Source organism: Phyllobates terribilis, unplaced genomic scaffold (assembly GCF_046119375.1).
Source record: "Phyllobates terribilis strain yellow unplaced genomic scaffold, ASM4611937v1 Scaffold_11__3_contigs__length_659146591, whole genome shotgun sequence".
NCBI lineage: Eukaryota > Metazoa > Chordata > Amphibia > Anura > Dendrobatidae > Phyllobates > Phyllobates terribilis.
Genome location: NW_027362771.1, coordinates 644748713 through 644764721, shown reverse-complemented (window position 1 = coordinate 644764721; position 16009 = coordinate 644748713). Strand labels below are relative to the sequence as shown.

The 16009-nt window shown below is 50.9% G+C and overlaps 1 protein-coding gene across 1 annotated transcript in view; it reads left to right on the top strand.

Annotated features, from left to right (window-relative positions):
* FBXO24 (F-box protein 24) overlaps positions 1-12908 on the top strand; it is a 181071-nt gene extending 168163 nt beyond the window's left edge. The window contains exons 19-21 of the mRNA XM_073655006.1: positions 9508-9566; positions 12125-12285; positions 12383-12908. Coding sequence (XP_073511107.1) covers positions 9508-9566; positions 12125-12285; positions 12383-12560 — 398 coding nt within the window. The 3' untranslated portion in view covers positions 12561-12908. The remainder of the gene's footprint in view (positions 1-9507; positions 9567-12124; positions 12286-12382) is intronic.
* Positions 12909-16009: the final 3101 nt, after the last annotated feature.

Below are 16009 nucleotides of genomic sequence, written 5' to 3'. Positions count from 1 at the left end.
TTTGGACCACCCTGTACATACACACATATATATATATATATATATATATATATATATATATACATATACACACACACACACACACAGTACAGACCATAAGTTTGGACACACCTTCTCATTTAAAGACTTTTCTGTATTTTTATGACTATGAAAATTGTACATTCACACTGAAGGCATCAAAACTATGAATTACCACATGTGGAATTATATACTTGTCATGAAAACGACACCCACTTGGGTCAGACCTTGCAGCTCTCTGGCGCCCCCTTATCCTGCTGGTCAAACACGGTATTGACAGAGGATAAGCACGGGTGCAGCTGCTCTAATTTATGTCGACTATTGCGGCACGTGATGTGACAGGACGTATATATACCACCAGTTCCTTCCAGGAACGTATATATACCTCCGACCAGCCACCCTCAAACCACAATATCACATAAATACTGGTATACTGCCACCACCGATCGCTTAACAGGTGGATCGGGTACCTGGTAGGTAACGTGAATTAGCGGGTGAGGAACGTGTTTGCTCGACATAGGACAAGAAGAAAGAAACTGGTAAATAATTAATGATTTACTCCCAAAAGTGGGCAGTGTTTACAAAATATATACAAGATATTATAAAGGAGACAATTTACATGTATGCATAAACAGTTATTAAAATAAAAGGGATAAGTAATAGCAAAACCTGCGCCACGTGGTGATGGTCTCAGATTCTGTGGGGGGGACGGCTCCCCGGAAATTAGAGGTGATTCTTCTTACGCCGCGTGATGTGCGTGCGTTCGACGTCCCTGAGAAGAATGGCTTGAAAAATGGCCGATCTGGTTTTTAGCAAGCAGCCAAAACTCTGGGAGACACCCATTATTTACCTTACAAGGGGGCTCGGCTTTGCGAGCCCACCCAGCTGCAGAAGACCTAAAAAATCCTTCAGATTCCATATCTTGGTGTGGGGGGGGTCCCACATCCAAGAGGGAGACATCATCTTGACCGTCACCAATATTCATGAAGATAGATATTAAATATGAAACCTCTATGACGCTCAGAAGCTCAGAATCCATTATCTCAGTTCCCGGTCATTCCTCAGTTATGCAAGTTATACTATTGTAATGGGAAAAAGGTGAGCATTCAAAAAACGTGGTTCCGATGTTTCTGTCAGACCTGTGCGTGATTAAAATTGGCATAAAACGTTTATACAATTAAACAATGGGATTTTTTGGAGGGATTTTCCGGTTTGTACCAGTGCTTGCCCTGGACTGAGGTTTTATGGTAGGTCATAAAGATTCCTGGTTTGGGGAAAAGCAAAAGTGAGTTCCATGTCTTCTCTTACAAACGGATAGGGGGTGGGGGTTTTCCTTTTTAAAACATCTCTCATTTTTAAAACTCGGGCAAAAATACCTTTTGCCTGACACCTCCCCCTTTTAGACTGCGCTATGGAGGTAGGACCTTCTGGTACTCCTCCAAGCGTATGTCTGGAGGCTCCCCTCGCCGGTACAACCCATCGGCATTGCCATGCTCTCTGCCCTTGCGGTGTTGAACGGTAAAGTCGTACTGCTGGAGCGTGAGGCTCCAGCGTAACAACCTTCCGTTGGCACCGAACATGGTGTGAAGCCAACTCAGGGGGTTGTGGTCAGTCATGACAGTGAAGGGGCGCCCGTACAAGTAAGGCTGTAAGTGGTTGAGGGCCCATACAATGGCCAGGCACTCCTTCTCTATGGTGGAATAGGCCACTTCCCTCGGCAGCAGTTTCCGGCTTAGGTACAACACGGGGTATTCTTGGTTCCCCGAGTCGACCTGGCTGAGTACAGCACCGAGGCCAAACTCACTGGCGTCGGTCTGTACTAAGAGTGGCCGTGTGCCGTCGACCGCCTTTAGTACAGGAGAGCTGCTCAGGGCAGTCTTCAAAGCCCTAAAGGCCACCTCGCATTCATCCGTCCATTTGACGGAATGGGGTAGGCTCTTCCTGGTGAGGTCTGTCAAGGACTTCGCAAGGCTACTATAGTCCTGTACAAAGCGTCTATAGTACCCTGCGGTGCCCAAGAAGGACTGCACCTGCTTCTTGGTCCTGGGGGTGGGCCAGGACACGATAGCGTCCACCTTCCCAGGCTCTGGCTTCAGAGTACCCCCACCTACCCGGTGTCCCAGGTAGTGGACCTCGTTCATGCCCATCTGGCACTTTCCCGGCTTGATGGTCAAGCCCGCCTGGTGAATGCGCCTGAGCACCTGCTGCAGATGCTCGAGGTGATCCTCCCAGGTGAGACTGAAGATGGCAATGTCATCCAGGTACGCCACTGCGTACCTCTCCAGTCCCTGGAGCAGGTGGTTGACCATTCGCTGGAACGTGGCAGGGGCATTTTTCATGCCGAAGGGCATGACCGTGGATTCATACAATCCGAAGGGGGTGATAAAGGCGGACTTCTCCTGGGCCCCGGGGCTCAAGGGAATCTGCCAATATCCCCGACTCAAATCCATAATGGAGAGATAGCTCGCGCTGGCTAAGCGCTCCAGCAGCTCCTCAATGCGTGGCATTGGCTGTGCATCCGAGGCTGTGATAGCGTTGAGCCACCTGTAGTCCACACAGAACCGGGTGGTCCGGACCTTCTTTGGCACCAGGACTACAGGTGAGGCCCACGCGCTCTTGGACCGCTTAATCACCCCCAACTGCAGCATCTCCTCGACCTCCTGGCGCATGACATGCTGCACCTCGTCGGAGATTCGATAGGCTGTCCGCCGGAGTGGGGCATGATTCCCGGTGTCCACTTCATGGACCGCCACTTCAGTCCTGCCAGGCAGGTTGGTGAACACTGCTTGGAAGGGTTTCAGCACTGCTCGCATCTGAGACCTCTGGTCTGCGGATAGCAAGTCGCTTAGCTCTACATCCTCTAGGGACCCGCTGGCCTTCGCTTGGGCGAGCATGTCCAAGAGGGGGTCATCCTCCCCATCCTCGGGCAGGTTGCAGACCGGTAGGACACAGGTTCCACGTTCTTGATGAGCCTTCATCATATTAACGTGAAACGCCTTCCGCCTACCCCGCTCGTGGTCAAGTGTGATCACGTAGGTGACCGGGTTGAGCTGTTGTTGAATGACGTACGGGCCTTCCCAGGCCGCCTGAAGCTTGTCCTTTGGTACGGGGACCAGCACCCACACCTTCTGACCCACCTGGTAGGTCCGTTCTCGGGCGTTCTGGTCGTACCAATGCTTCTGGTCAGCCTGGGCTTGCGCCATGTTGTCATGCACCAACTGCGTCGAGGGCTGTATCTTGTCACGGAAGCGCATGACATACTCCACGATGGACACTCCTGGGGAGCTCGGCTCTTCTTCCCAGAATTCCCTTATCAAACCAAGGGGTCCTCGGACACGCCTGCCATACAGGAGCTCAAAGGGGGAGAACCCCGTCGAGGCCTGTGGAACCTCTCCTTAAGCAAATAGCAGGTGTGGGAGGTAACGCTCCCAGTCGCGACCCTGGGTCTCAACCAGCATTTTTAACATCTTTTTGAGGGTACTGTTGAATCGCTCACACAAACCATTGGTCTGTGGGTGATACGCGCTCGATACCAGATGCTGCACCTGCATTTTCTTACATAGGGCCTCCATTAAGCGTGACATGAACTGGGTCCCCTGGTCGGTAAGCATCTCCCTGGGAAATCCTACTCGCGAAAAGATGGCCAAGAGGGCGTCCGCCACCTTATCCGCCCTAATTGAGGACAGGGCTACTGCCTCCGGATACCGGGTAGCATAGTCTACCACGGTAAGGATGAAACGTTTTCCAGAGCTGCTGGGTATGGCCAGTGGTCCCACAATGTCCACAGTAATCCTCTGGAAAGGCTCCTCTATCACTGGCAAAGAGATCAGGGGGCTTTGGGGGCCGGCCCTGACTTTCCCACTCTTTGACACGTGGTACAGGAGCGACAGTAGTTCACCACATCTGTCCTCATTTTGGGCCAATAAAAGTGATGAGACAGCCGGGCCTTGGTTTTGCTAACCCCCAAGTGTCCAGCGAGTGGAATTTCATGGGCGATCCGCAACAACTCGTCCCTGAATTGGTAGGGGACGACCAGCTGTCTTTCCCTCAGCCACTCCTGTTGGGGTGTACAGGGAACTGTCTCCCGGTACAACCTCCCTTGGTCCCAGAATACCCTCTCCTTATCAGACTCGGAGGTGGGCTTCTCAGCGAGGCTCCTTAACGTCTCCAGGCTAGCATCTGAGTGCAGAGCTGCCTGAAACTCCTGGCTGGAGGAAGCCAGAAGTGAGGTTAAGGCCACGTCCTCACTAGGACCCTCTGGGACCGGCTCTGGGTCCATACCTGATCCTGTTATTCCTCTGTCCGAGGAGGGTCCAGAAGGCAGGGCGTTACTTGCGTTCTGGGCACTCTGACTGCGGGTAACAGCGGCTATATAGGCCGTCTCCCCGGGGAATAACACCGTCTCATTAGCCTGAGAGGCCATGAGAACTACTTCTCCATCATCCTCCATTACCTCAGGCACAGTGCTATGTATGGGGCAGCTACCATCAGCCAGGTCTCCATCTGTTGTGACACTGGTCGCTGGCACAGCACCACCTGCTTCATGGTCCTCGTGCCTCTCCCCATTACCCTTGGCACTGACCTTTGCTCCGGCTAGGGGATCCTCAGCAACATCACCCCGCAGAGTGACATGGCTGAGTTCTCCTGCACCTTCCAAGACAACATCATCATCATCATCATCATCATGATCAGGTAAAGCATTGACATTCACCGTATCAGTATTAACCTTACCAACCGTATCAGATCGGGGAGGGGTGTTAGGGACATAATAAGCAAACATCCTCCCCAAATCAGTTCCCAACAAAACATTTGCAGGTAGGTTTTTGGATACTCCCACTTCCTTCACCCCACTCCCCGCACCCCAATCAATAAAAACCCGGGCCATGGGCAAGGGGCATCGGACGCCCCCAATCCCGGTGACAGTCAGGGTCTTTCCTGGAATAAGCGCTTCAGGGGACACCAGTTCGGGTCGGATGAGGGTTCGTTCGGCCCCAGTGTCCTTGAGGCCTACAGTGAGAGTGTTCCCCACCCTGACAGACTGCAAGTTTTCACAGGCCCTCCCAACCGGCCCACCCACCAAAAGAACTGATGCCTTAGGCCCTGGGGCCTTGGATGGGGGGTTCTTCCTCTGCTTCTCTGGGCAAGTGGCGCTGAGATGACCAGTCTGGTTGCAGGAATAACACCTGCGGGCATCAGATGCAGGCAGGGCCTTGGTAACGGAAAAAAGGCCTCCGGAAGGTCGGCTGGCAGGGGCAGGGATGGTGGTTGATGGCTTACCCCCTTTCCAGCTGGCGACGACCGGCTTCCGCACCTCTGGTCTCCGGTTGACCTCGTAGGTGTCTGCGATCTGCGCTGCTTTATTGGCATCTGGTGGCTCCCGATCCATCACGAACTGCCGTACCTCAGTCGGACACAGATGCCGGAACTGGTCTTTCACCATTAGATCCTTTAGCTGCTCAAAGGTGGTCGCTGACAGTCCTTGGATCCACTGCTCAAAGTTGGTTCTGAGCCCGTCTACCACATCGCTGTAGGTGTCATGTGGTCCACGTTGGAGGGTTATGAATTTTTTTCGGTAAACCTCCGGAGTCAGCTGGTACTTTTTTATCAGGGCCTGCTTGACTGCCTCATAGTCTCCATCCTGCTCTCGAGGGAGGGAAGCAAACACCTCCAAAGCTTTTCCTCGGAGCCCTGGAGTCAAATATCTTGCCCATTGGTCGGTGGGCAGCTGATACTGCCTGCAGGCCTTTTCAAAGCCTCGCAGAAATGTGTCCAAGTCCCCATCCTTTTCCATCACAGGGAAGTGCTCAGGACGAGGTTTAAAGCAGCTGGCACTGTTGGACTCACGGGTCTGCGTAGAGGGCGACTCCTTCTGAATCCGGGCTAGCTCCAGCTGGTATTGTCGGTCAGCTTGTCGCTCAGCAGCCTCTCGGTCAGCTTGGGCTTGTCGCTCAGCCCACTCCTGGAATTTCAGGATCAGCTCCAGTCGTCCATCATGATTGTCTGTGGCGAGCTCCTCCAAGGCCATCTGCAGGTGAGGGTCCACACTACCCTGGTTGCGGGTATGGCTGGCAATCACAGGTGGCACCCCTGCAGCAGCGCCATCCGGGCCCTGGCTGGCCGCCCCCTCATCAGGGCTCTGCTGTCGGACGGGCTCTGCAGCATCTTGTAACAGTTCAGAAATCATTTGTTCTTTGCTTTAGCCGTGGGGGTCAATGCCTTTGATTATACATATTCCAGTAAGAGTGTCCTTTTTCTGCTGGTGATACCAGGACTCCCCAACTACGACCATGATCACCAAAATAAAAATAGAAAAGAAAAAACAAGAGAAGGGTAGGGGTAACTGCTACACATACAGTATTGTCTCAGATCTAATAAACACTGAGTTCGATCTTCAAAACTTTTGTGCAAGTTTTTAGTGAGAGGAATGATTGCTCAAACTAGATCACTAATGTCCTATGATCCCACCGCTGCCACCAATTTGTCATGAAAACGACACCCACTTGGGTCAGACCTTGCAGCTCTCTGGCGCCCCCTTATCCTGCTGGTCAAACACGGTATTGACCGAGGATAAGCACAGGCGCAGCTGCTCTAATTTATGTCGACTATTGCGGCACGTGATGTGACAGGACGTATATATACCACCAGTTCCTTCCAGGAACGTATATATACCTCCGACCAGCCACCCTCAAACCACAATATCACATAAATACTGGTATACTGCCACCACCGATCGCTTAACAGGTGGATCGGGTACCTGGTAGGTAACGTGAATTAGCGGGTGAGGAACGTGTTTGCTCGACATAGGACAAGAAGAAAGAAACTGGTAAATAATTAATGATTTACTCCCAAAAGGTGGGCAGTGTTTACAAAATATATACAAGATATTATAAAGGAGACAATTTACATGTATGCATAAACAGTTATTAAAATAAAAGGGATAAGTAATAGCAAAACCTGCTTCACAAGGTGATGGTCTCAGATTCTGTGGGGGGGGACGGCTCCCCGGAAATTAGAGGTGATTCTTCTTACGCCGCGTGATGTGCGTGCGTTCGACGTCCCTGAGAAGAATGGCTTGAAAAATGGCCGATCTGGTTTTTAGTAAGCAGCCAAAACTCTGGGAGACACCCATTATTTACCTTACAAGGGGGCTCGGCTTTGCGAGCCCACCCAGCTGCAGAAGACCTAAAAAATCCTTCAGATTCCATATCTTGGTGTGGGGGGGTCCCACATCCAAGACGGAGACATCATCTTGACCGTCACCAATATTCATGAAGATAGATATTAAATATGAAACCTCTATGACGCTCAGAAGCTCAGAATCCATTATCTCAGTTCCCGGTCATTCCTCAGTTATGCAAGTTATACTATTGTAATGGGAAAAAGGTAAGCATTCAAAAAACGTGGTTCCGATGTTTCTGTCAGACCTGTGCGTGATTAAAATTGGCATAAAACGTTTGTACAATTAAACAATGGGATTTTTTGGAGGGATTTTCCGGTTTGTACCAGTGCTTGCCCTGGACTGAGGTTTTATGGTGGGTCATAAAGATTCCTGGTTTGGGGAAAAGCAAAAGTGAGTTCTATGTCTTCTCTTACAAACGGATAGGGGGTGGGGGTTTTCCTTTTTAAAACATCTCTCATTTTTAAAACTCGGGCAAAAATACCTTTTGCCTGACAATACTTAACAAAAAAGTGTGAAACAACTGAAAATATGTCTTATATTCTAGGTTCTTCACAGTAGCCACCTTTTGCTTTGATGACTGCTTTGCACACTCTTGCCATTCTCTTGATGAGCTTCAAGGAGGTAGTCACCGGAAATGGTCTTCACTTCACAGGTGTGCCCTGTCAGGTTTAATAAGTGGGATTTCTTACCTTATAAATGGGGTTGGGACCATCAGTTGTGTTGTGCAGAAGTCAGGTGGATACACAGCTGATAGTCCTACTGAATAGACTGTTAGAATTTGTATTATGGCAAGAAAAAAGCAGCTAAGAAAAACGAGTGGCCATCATTACTTTAAGAAATGAAGGTCAGTCAGTGCGAAAAATTGGGAAAACTTTGAAAGTGTCCCCAAGTGCAGTTGCAAAAACCATCAAGTGCTACAAAGAAACTGGCTCACATGAGGACCGCCCCAGGAAAGGAAGACCAAGAGTCACCTCTGCTTCTGAGGATAAGTTTATCCGAGTCACCAGCCTCAGAAATCACAGGTTAACAGCAGCTCAGATTAGAGACCAGGTCAATGCCACACAGAGTTCTAGCAGCAGACACATCTCTACAACAACTGTTAAGAGGAGACTTTGTGCAGCAGGCCTTCATGGTAAAATAGCTGCTAGGAAACCACTGCTAAGGACAGGCAACAAGCAGAAGAGACTTGTTTGGGCTAAAGAACACAAGGAATGGACATTAGACCAGAGGAAATCTGTGCTTTGGTCTGATGAGTCCAAATTTGAGATCTTTGGTTCCAACCACCGTGTCTTTGTGCGACGCAGAAAAGGTGAACGGATGGACTCTACATGCCTGGTTCCCACCGTGAAGCATGGAGGAGGAGGTGTGATGGTGTGGGGGGCTTTGCTGGTGACATTGTTGGGGATTTATTCAAAATTGAAGGCATACTGAACCAGCATGGCTACCACAGCATCTTGCAGCGGCATGCTATTCCATCCGGTTTGCGTTTAGTTGGACCATCATTTATTTTTCAACAGGACAATGACCCCAAACACCTCCAGGCTGTGTAAGGGCTATTTGACCAAGAAGGAGAGTGATGGGGTGCTACGCCAGATGACCTGGCCTCCACAGTCACCAGACCTGAACCCAATCGAGATGGTTTGGGGTGAGCTGGACCGCAGAGTGAAGGCAAAAGGGCCAACAAGTGCTAAGCATCTCTGGGAACTCCTTCAAGATTGTTGGAAGACCATTTCCGGTGACGACCTCTTGAAGCTCATCAAGAGAATGCCAAGAGTGTGCAAAGCAGTCATCAAAGCAAAAGGGGGCTACTGTGAAGAACCTAGAATATAAGACATATTTTCAGTGGTTTCACACTTTTTTGTTAAGTATATAATTCCACATGTGGTAATTCATAGTTTTGATGCTTCAGTGTGAATGTACAATGTTCATAGTCATGAAAATACAGAAAAATCTTTAAATGAGAAGGTGTGTCCAAACTTTTGGTCTGTACTGTACATATATACATAAACATATACACACACACACATGCACATATACACACACACACACACACACACACATATATACACACATATATACACATACACACACATATTTTATATATATATATATATATATATATATTATATATATATATATATATTATATGTGTGTGTGTGTGTGTATTTGCCAAGATTTCCGCCCCCTTTTCTGCGGGGGCGGAAATCTCTATGGCTCCACCCACTTCTGCACAACCAATGGCCGAGGGCAGATAATGACCTCTGACCTGTAATCAACATCATGTGACACGTCTGCTCCTCCCACTGCAGGATTCAACTCTGGATTTGGATTGGATGATACCTGGCTGAGTACATTACCCCGACTACAGGTAGAGGACGCCTAGAATCCCACTGTATGGCTATTATTATTTATTATAGCGCCATTTATTCCATGGCGCTTTACATGTGAAAAAGGGGTATAATACAAGAACAATTACAATAATCTTAAACACAATGTGACAGCGACTGGTACAGGAGGAGCGAGGACCCTGCCCGCGAGGGCTCACAGTCTACAAGGGATGGGTGAGGATACAGTAGGTGAGGGTAGAGCTGGTCGTGCAGCGGTATGGTGGAGCGAGGACCCTGCCCGCGAGGGCTCACAGTCTACAAGGGATGGGTGAGGATACAGTAGGTGAGGGTAGAGCTGGTCGTGCAGCGGTATGGTGGAGCGAGGACCCTGCCCGCGAGGGCTCACAGTCTACAAGGGATGGGTGAGGATACAGTAGGTGAGGGTAGAGCTGGTCGTGCAGCGGTATGGTGGAGAGAGCACCCTGCCCGCGAGGGCTCACAATCTACAAGGGATGGGTGAGGATACAGTAGGTGAGGGCAGAGCTGGTCGTGCAGCGGTATGGTGGAGAGAGGACCCTGCCCGCGAGGGCTCACAGTCTACAAGGGATGGGTAAGGATACAGTAGGTGAGGGTAGAACTGGTCGTGCAGCGGTGTGGTGGAGCGATGGTTACTGCAGGTTGTAGGCTTGTCGGAAGAGGTGGGTCTTCAGGTTCCTTTTGAAGGTTTCCACGGTAGGCGAGAGTCTGATATGTTGGGTAGAGAGTTCCAGAGTAGGGCGGAAGCACGGGAGAAATCTTATATACGATTGTGGGAGGAGGAGATTAGAGGGGAGTAGAGAAGGAGATCTTGTGAGGATCGGAGGCTGTGTGCAGGTAAGTACCAGGAGGCTAGGTCACAGATGTATGGAGGAGACAGGTTGTGGATGGCTTTGTATGTCATGGTTAGGGTTTTGAACTGGAGTCTTTGGGCAATGGGGAGCCAGTGGAGAGATTGACAGAGAGGAGAGGCCGGGGAATAGCAGGGGGACAGGTGGATTAGTCGGGCAGCAGAGTTTAGGATGGATTGGTGGTTGCGAGAGTGTTAGAGGGGAGGCCACAGACCAGGAGGTTGCAGTAGTCGAGGCGGGAGATGATGAGGGCATGCACTAGTGTTTTTGCAGATTCATGGTTGAGGAACGTGCGGATCCGGGAGATATTTTTGAGTTGGAGTCGGCAGGGAATGGAAAGGGCTTGGATATGTGGTTTGAAGGAGAGTTCAGAGTCCAGGGTTACCCCAAGGCAGCGAGCCTGAGGGACTGGGGAGAGTGGGCAGCCATTGACGTTGATGGATAGGTCAGATGGGGGCTGAATGAGATGGCGGAAAGATGATGAATTCTGTTTTGTCCATGTTAAGTTTTAGAAATCTAGCAGAGAAGAAGGATGAGATAGCGGACAGACATTGTGGGATTTTGGTTAGTAGGGAGGAGATATCGGGTCCAGAGAGATAGATCTGTGTGTCATCAGCATAGAGGTGATACTGAAAGCCATGGGACTCTATGAGCTCTCCCAGGCCGAAGGTGTAGATGGAGAAGAGCAGAGGTCCTAGAACTGAACCTTGGGGGACACCGACAGATAGGGGGCAAGATGAGGAGCTGGTGTGTGAGTGGGAGACACTGAATGTCCTGTCTGTTAGGTATGAGGAGATCCAGGATAGGGCCAAGTCTGTGATGCCGAGAGATGAGAGCGTTTATAGTAAGAGGGAATGGTCCACTGTGTCGAAGGCAGATGACAGGTCCAGGAGGAGGAGGACAGAGTAATGTCACTTGGATTTGTCGGTTAGTAGGTCGTTGGTGACTTTAGTCAGGGCAGTTTCAGTAGAATGGTGCGGTCGGAAACCAGATTGTAGGCGGTCGAAGAGGGAGCAGGAGGAGAGGTGGGAGGACAGTTCAGAATGGACGTGTTGTTCCAGTAGTTTGGAGGCATAAGGGAGAAGTGATATGGGGCGATAGCTAGTCAGTGAGGATGGGTCAAGGGAGGGCTTTTTGAGGATGGATGTGATTGAGGCATGTTTGAAGCATGAGGGGAAGACACCATTTGTTAGTGACAAGTTGAAGAGGTGGGCTAGGGCTGGGATGAAGATAGTGGTAAGGTTTGGGATGAGGTGGGATGGGATTGGTTCAAGTTTACAGGTGGTGAGGTGTGATTTGGAGAGTAAAGAGGAAAGTTGATCTTCCGTAATGGTGGAGAAGGTGGTTTTGGAGGAAGAGGGTTGAGTAGGTGTGGGGAGGGGCTGTGGGGGCTTTAGACAAAAGCTTTGTCTGATGGTGTCAATCTTCTGCTTGAAGAATGAGGCAAAGTCTTCAGCTGAAATAAGGGGAGAGGGAGGAGGCACTGGGGGACGGAGGAGAGAATTGAAGGTGTTGAATAGTTGTTTGGGGTTGTTAGACAGGGAGGATATGAGAGATGCGAAGTATGTTTGTTTTGCTGCAGTGAGTGTGGGCTAAAAAATAAGTAATGAGGGAGCTGTGAGCCACCCCCTGCAGGGTGATACAGATAGGAGGGAGCTGTGACCCCGCCCCCTGCAGGGTGTATCGGTCACATCTTCTCTCTTGTGTTTCAGGCTATGAAGGTTCCAGCTTATTTCTCTGACTGTTCTCGGTACAGCTGTGATGTGGACGCTCAGGTGGTCGCTGCAGCTACAGGGGGCCGCGCCAGCGCCCCCAAAATCAACCCATTCCGCTCACCACTAAGAATTGTGGCCACAGATGACAACCTGCCGTGGTGAGAGGGGAAATGTGTCACACAGACCCACGCGCGTGTAAGGTCACACTCCATGGTGAGTGACCCGCGGAGCTGACAATCTGTTTCTCTGCTGCAGGTATAACAACGCTTTTCTCTTCTACCTGATCTACAAATGTCACCACAGCGTCCCCAAGAAGCGTAATAACCACCGCACCCGGTACAGCGCGGTCCACACCGCGACCCCCGAGACCGCTGCTTCTCCACAGAAAAAGAAGAATAAACCCGGACGGAACCGGAGCAGGAAGCGAAGGTGACAACAATAAAGAGACATTTACTGATGGGCGGCTGCTGTGTGACAATCACCGCCTGTACCCGGGGGAGGAGATGGGGCGGCGAACGCAGCACTTCCTCCATGACAGCCACATCCAGGAGCGTCCAGACGGGGGCGCAGCGCCGGGGAGTCGGCAGGAAAGCCGCAGCAATGGTAACAAGTGGACAGAGGGGAGTGGACGGGGGAAAGTATGTGCCCCCCCCCAGGAGTATACAATACACAGAGGAAAGTATGTGCCCCCCCCCCCAGGAGTATACAAGACACAGAGGAAAGTATGTGCCCCCCCAGGAGTATACAAGACACAGAGGAAAGTATGTGCCCCCCCAGGAGTATACAAGACACAGAGGAAAGTATGTGCCCCCCCCCAGGAGTATACAAGACACAGAGGAAAGTATGTGCCCCCCCCCAGGAGTATACAAGACACAGAGGAAAGTATGTGCCCCCCCCCAGGAGTATACAAGACACAGAGGAAAGTATGTGCCCCCCCCCAGGAGTATACAAGACACAGAGGAAAGTATGTGCCCCCCCCAGGAGTATACAATACACAGAGGAAAGTATGTGCCCCCCCCAGGAGTATACAATACACAGAGGAAAGTATGTGCCCCCCCCCAGGAGTATACAATACACAGAGGAAAGTATGTGCCCTCCCCCAGGAGTATACAAGACACAGAGGAAAGTATGTGCCCCCCCCAGGAGTATACAAGACACAGAGGAAAGTATGTGCCCCCCCCAGGAGTATACAAGACACAGAGGAAAGTATGTGCCCCCCCCCAGGAGTATACAAGACACAGAGGAAAGTATGTGCCCCCCCCCCAGGAGTATACAATACACAGAGGAAAGTATGTGCCGCACCCAGGAGTATACAATACACAGAGGAAAGTATGTGCCCCCCCCCAGGAGTATACAAGACACAGGGGAAAGTATGTGCCCCCCCCCAGGAGTATACAAGACACAGGGGAAAGTATGTGCCCCCAAGGAGTATACAATACACAGGGGAAAGTATGTGCCCCCCCCCCCCCAGGAGTATACAATACACAGAGGAAAGTATGTGCCCCCCCCCCCCCAGGAGTATACAAGACACAGGGGAAAGTATGTGCCCCCCCCCCCCCCCCCCCCCAGGAGTATACAATACACAGAGGAAAGTATGTGCCCACCCCCCAGGAGTATACAATACACAGAGGAAAGTGTGTGCCCCCCCCAGGAGTATACAATACACAGAGGAAAGTATGTGCCCCCCCCCCAGGAGTATACAAGACTCAGGGGAAAGTATGTGCCCCCCCAGGAGTATACAATACACAGGGGAAAGTATGTGCCCCCAAGGAGTATACAATACACAGGGGAAAGTATGTGCCCCCCCAGGAGTATACAAGACATGAGGGAAAGTATGTGCCCCCCCTAGGAGTATACAAGACACAGAGGAAAGTATGTGCCCCCCCCCCAGGAGTATACAATACACAGAGGAAAGTATGTGCCCCCCCCCCCCAGGAGTATACAAGACACAGAGGAAAGTATGTGCCCACCCCCCAGGAGTATACAAGACACGAGGGAAAGTATATGCCTGTGGCACCCCAGGGGTCCGGTTGCCACAGTGGCATTGCCTCCCTCACAAGGGGTGATGCCATGCCTGGAAGCAAGGAGGGGTCCTCTAATCAGGTATACTAACATGCAACACTTTCCTGGCTCCAGACCAGCAAGGGGAGCTCCTCCCCTTAGCAACTGGAATCTGGAGGCGGGGTTAGTTAGAGTTAGTGAGAGGAGTTGAATACAGGACAGCGACGAGGAAGGACCTGGTGAGTGGAGCTGCGCGGCAGCTCACCCCAGAGAGGAGCGCAGAAGAACCGGACACCGGAGTCCGAGGTTGTGGGGCCCTGAAGGTCCAGCAGCAGAAACCGGAGGGCAGGAGACTGCTGGTCTCCTGGCCCCACCAGACGCCCGGAGGCTCCGCAGCACATAGGGCCCAGCACCGCCACGTGGGAGCGACACTCCAGGAAGGCCCGAGCTGGCTGCCATACGGGTGAGCACAAAGACGCTTTACTCAGGGACGAGGGCCGCAGCACAGCTACAAGCAGCAGGGCCAAAGAGATTAGCGCAAAGGGAAGGCCTCCAACTTCACCTGGCGAGGTGGATTCCCAACTTGCTTCCAGGCCGCCCGGACTTCTACTACCAGCTAGTACACGTGCCCCGGTCTGCTCTGCCAAAAAGATAAAGATAAGAGGAAACCGCCATTAAGTTGTGGACTGGTCATTATCTGCGCGATCACCTGCATTACACCGCACCAACCACATCTACCCTATAGTATCACTACATCCTGCTCTGGAGCTAAGCTCTGCCTACGGAGAGCTGAACCAACTCTGCTGCGTCACCATCATCCAGAGGATCTGCACCGCAGCGGCGGCTCCATATAGCCACATACCACAGGTGGTATCACGAACATTTATATAAAAACTTTATTCCCCTTTTACTCTTCCCCTTTAATTGACCGCCCTGGGTCACGGACCGGGACGCTTGTGGCCATTATCATATGCTTGTGGCCGCGGACCACTTATTGCACTATTCCCTACCTGTCCTATTGTAAACTAAAATTATAGCCTCCCCGACATGTTTCGCCTAACCGGCGTCATTTAGCCTCTATCCCCTGATGACGCCGGTTAGGCGAAACATGTCGGGGAGGCTATAATTTTAGTTTACAATAGGACAGGTAGGGAATAGTGCAATAAGTGGTCCGCGGCCACAAGCATATGATAATGGAAATAGATAGGATGGCTATTGGATACACAGTTATGCCAATTGAATAAACCTGATAGTCCTCACTACCTGCGCCTATATTGGAATTTTAATATAAATTACTACTATAATAAGGATTTAATTATTAAAAGTTAGGTTTTATAGAGCTTTAGTTGGGGGTTCTATTTGCCAACAGGCAATATGTTAATGAAGGTGTAGAACCAGACCCAGAAAAAGTCACCGTGATCAAGGACTGGCCAAGACCCCCCCACTATCAAAGAAGTGCTGCAGTTCCTCGGGCTGGTGGGCTACTACAGGAGATTCATCAAGGGTTTCACCAAGATAGCGTCACCCATGCAGGACCTCTTAGTTGGCCAGTCCAATAAGGCCAAGAACCCGAATCCTCCATTCAAGTGGAGTACAAAAGAAGAAGAATCCTTCACTCGACTGAAAGTGGCTTTTACGAGAGATAAAGTCCTAACCTACCCCGACTATGGCCAACCCTTTATACTCCATACGGATGCCAGCAACGTGGGATTGGGAGCGGCGCTGTCCCAGGTACAGCAAGGCAGAGAGAGAGTGATTGCCTACGCCAGCAGGAAGCTCCGTCCTACAGAAAGGAACCCCGACAACTATAGTTCCTTCAAGTTGGAGTTTTTAGCGCTTCAAACATTACCTCGCCTCCTCCAGATTTACAGTCTTCACAGA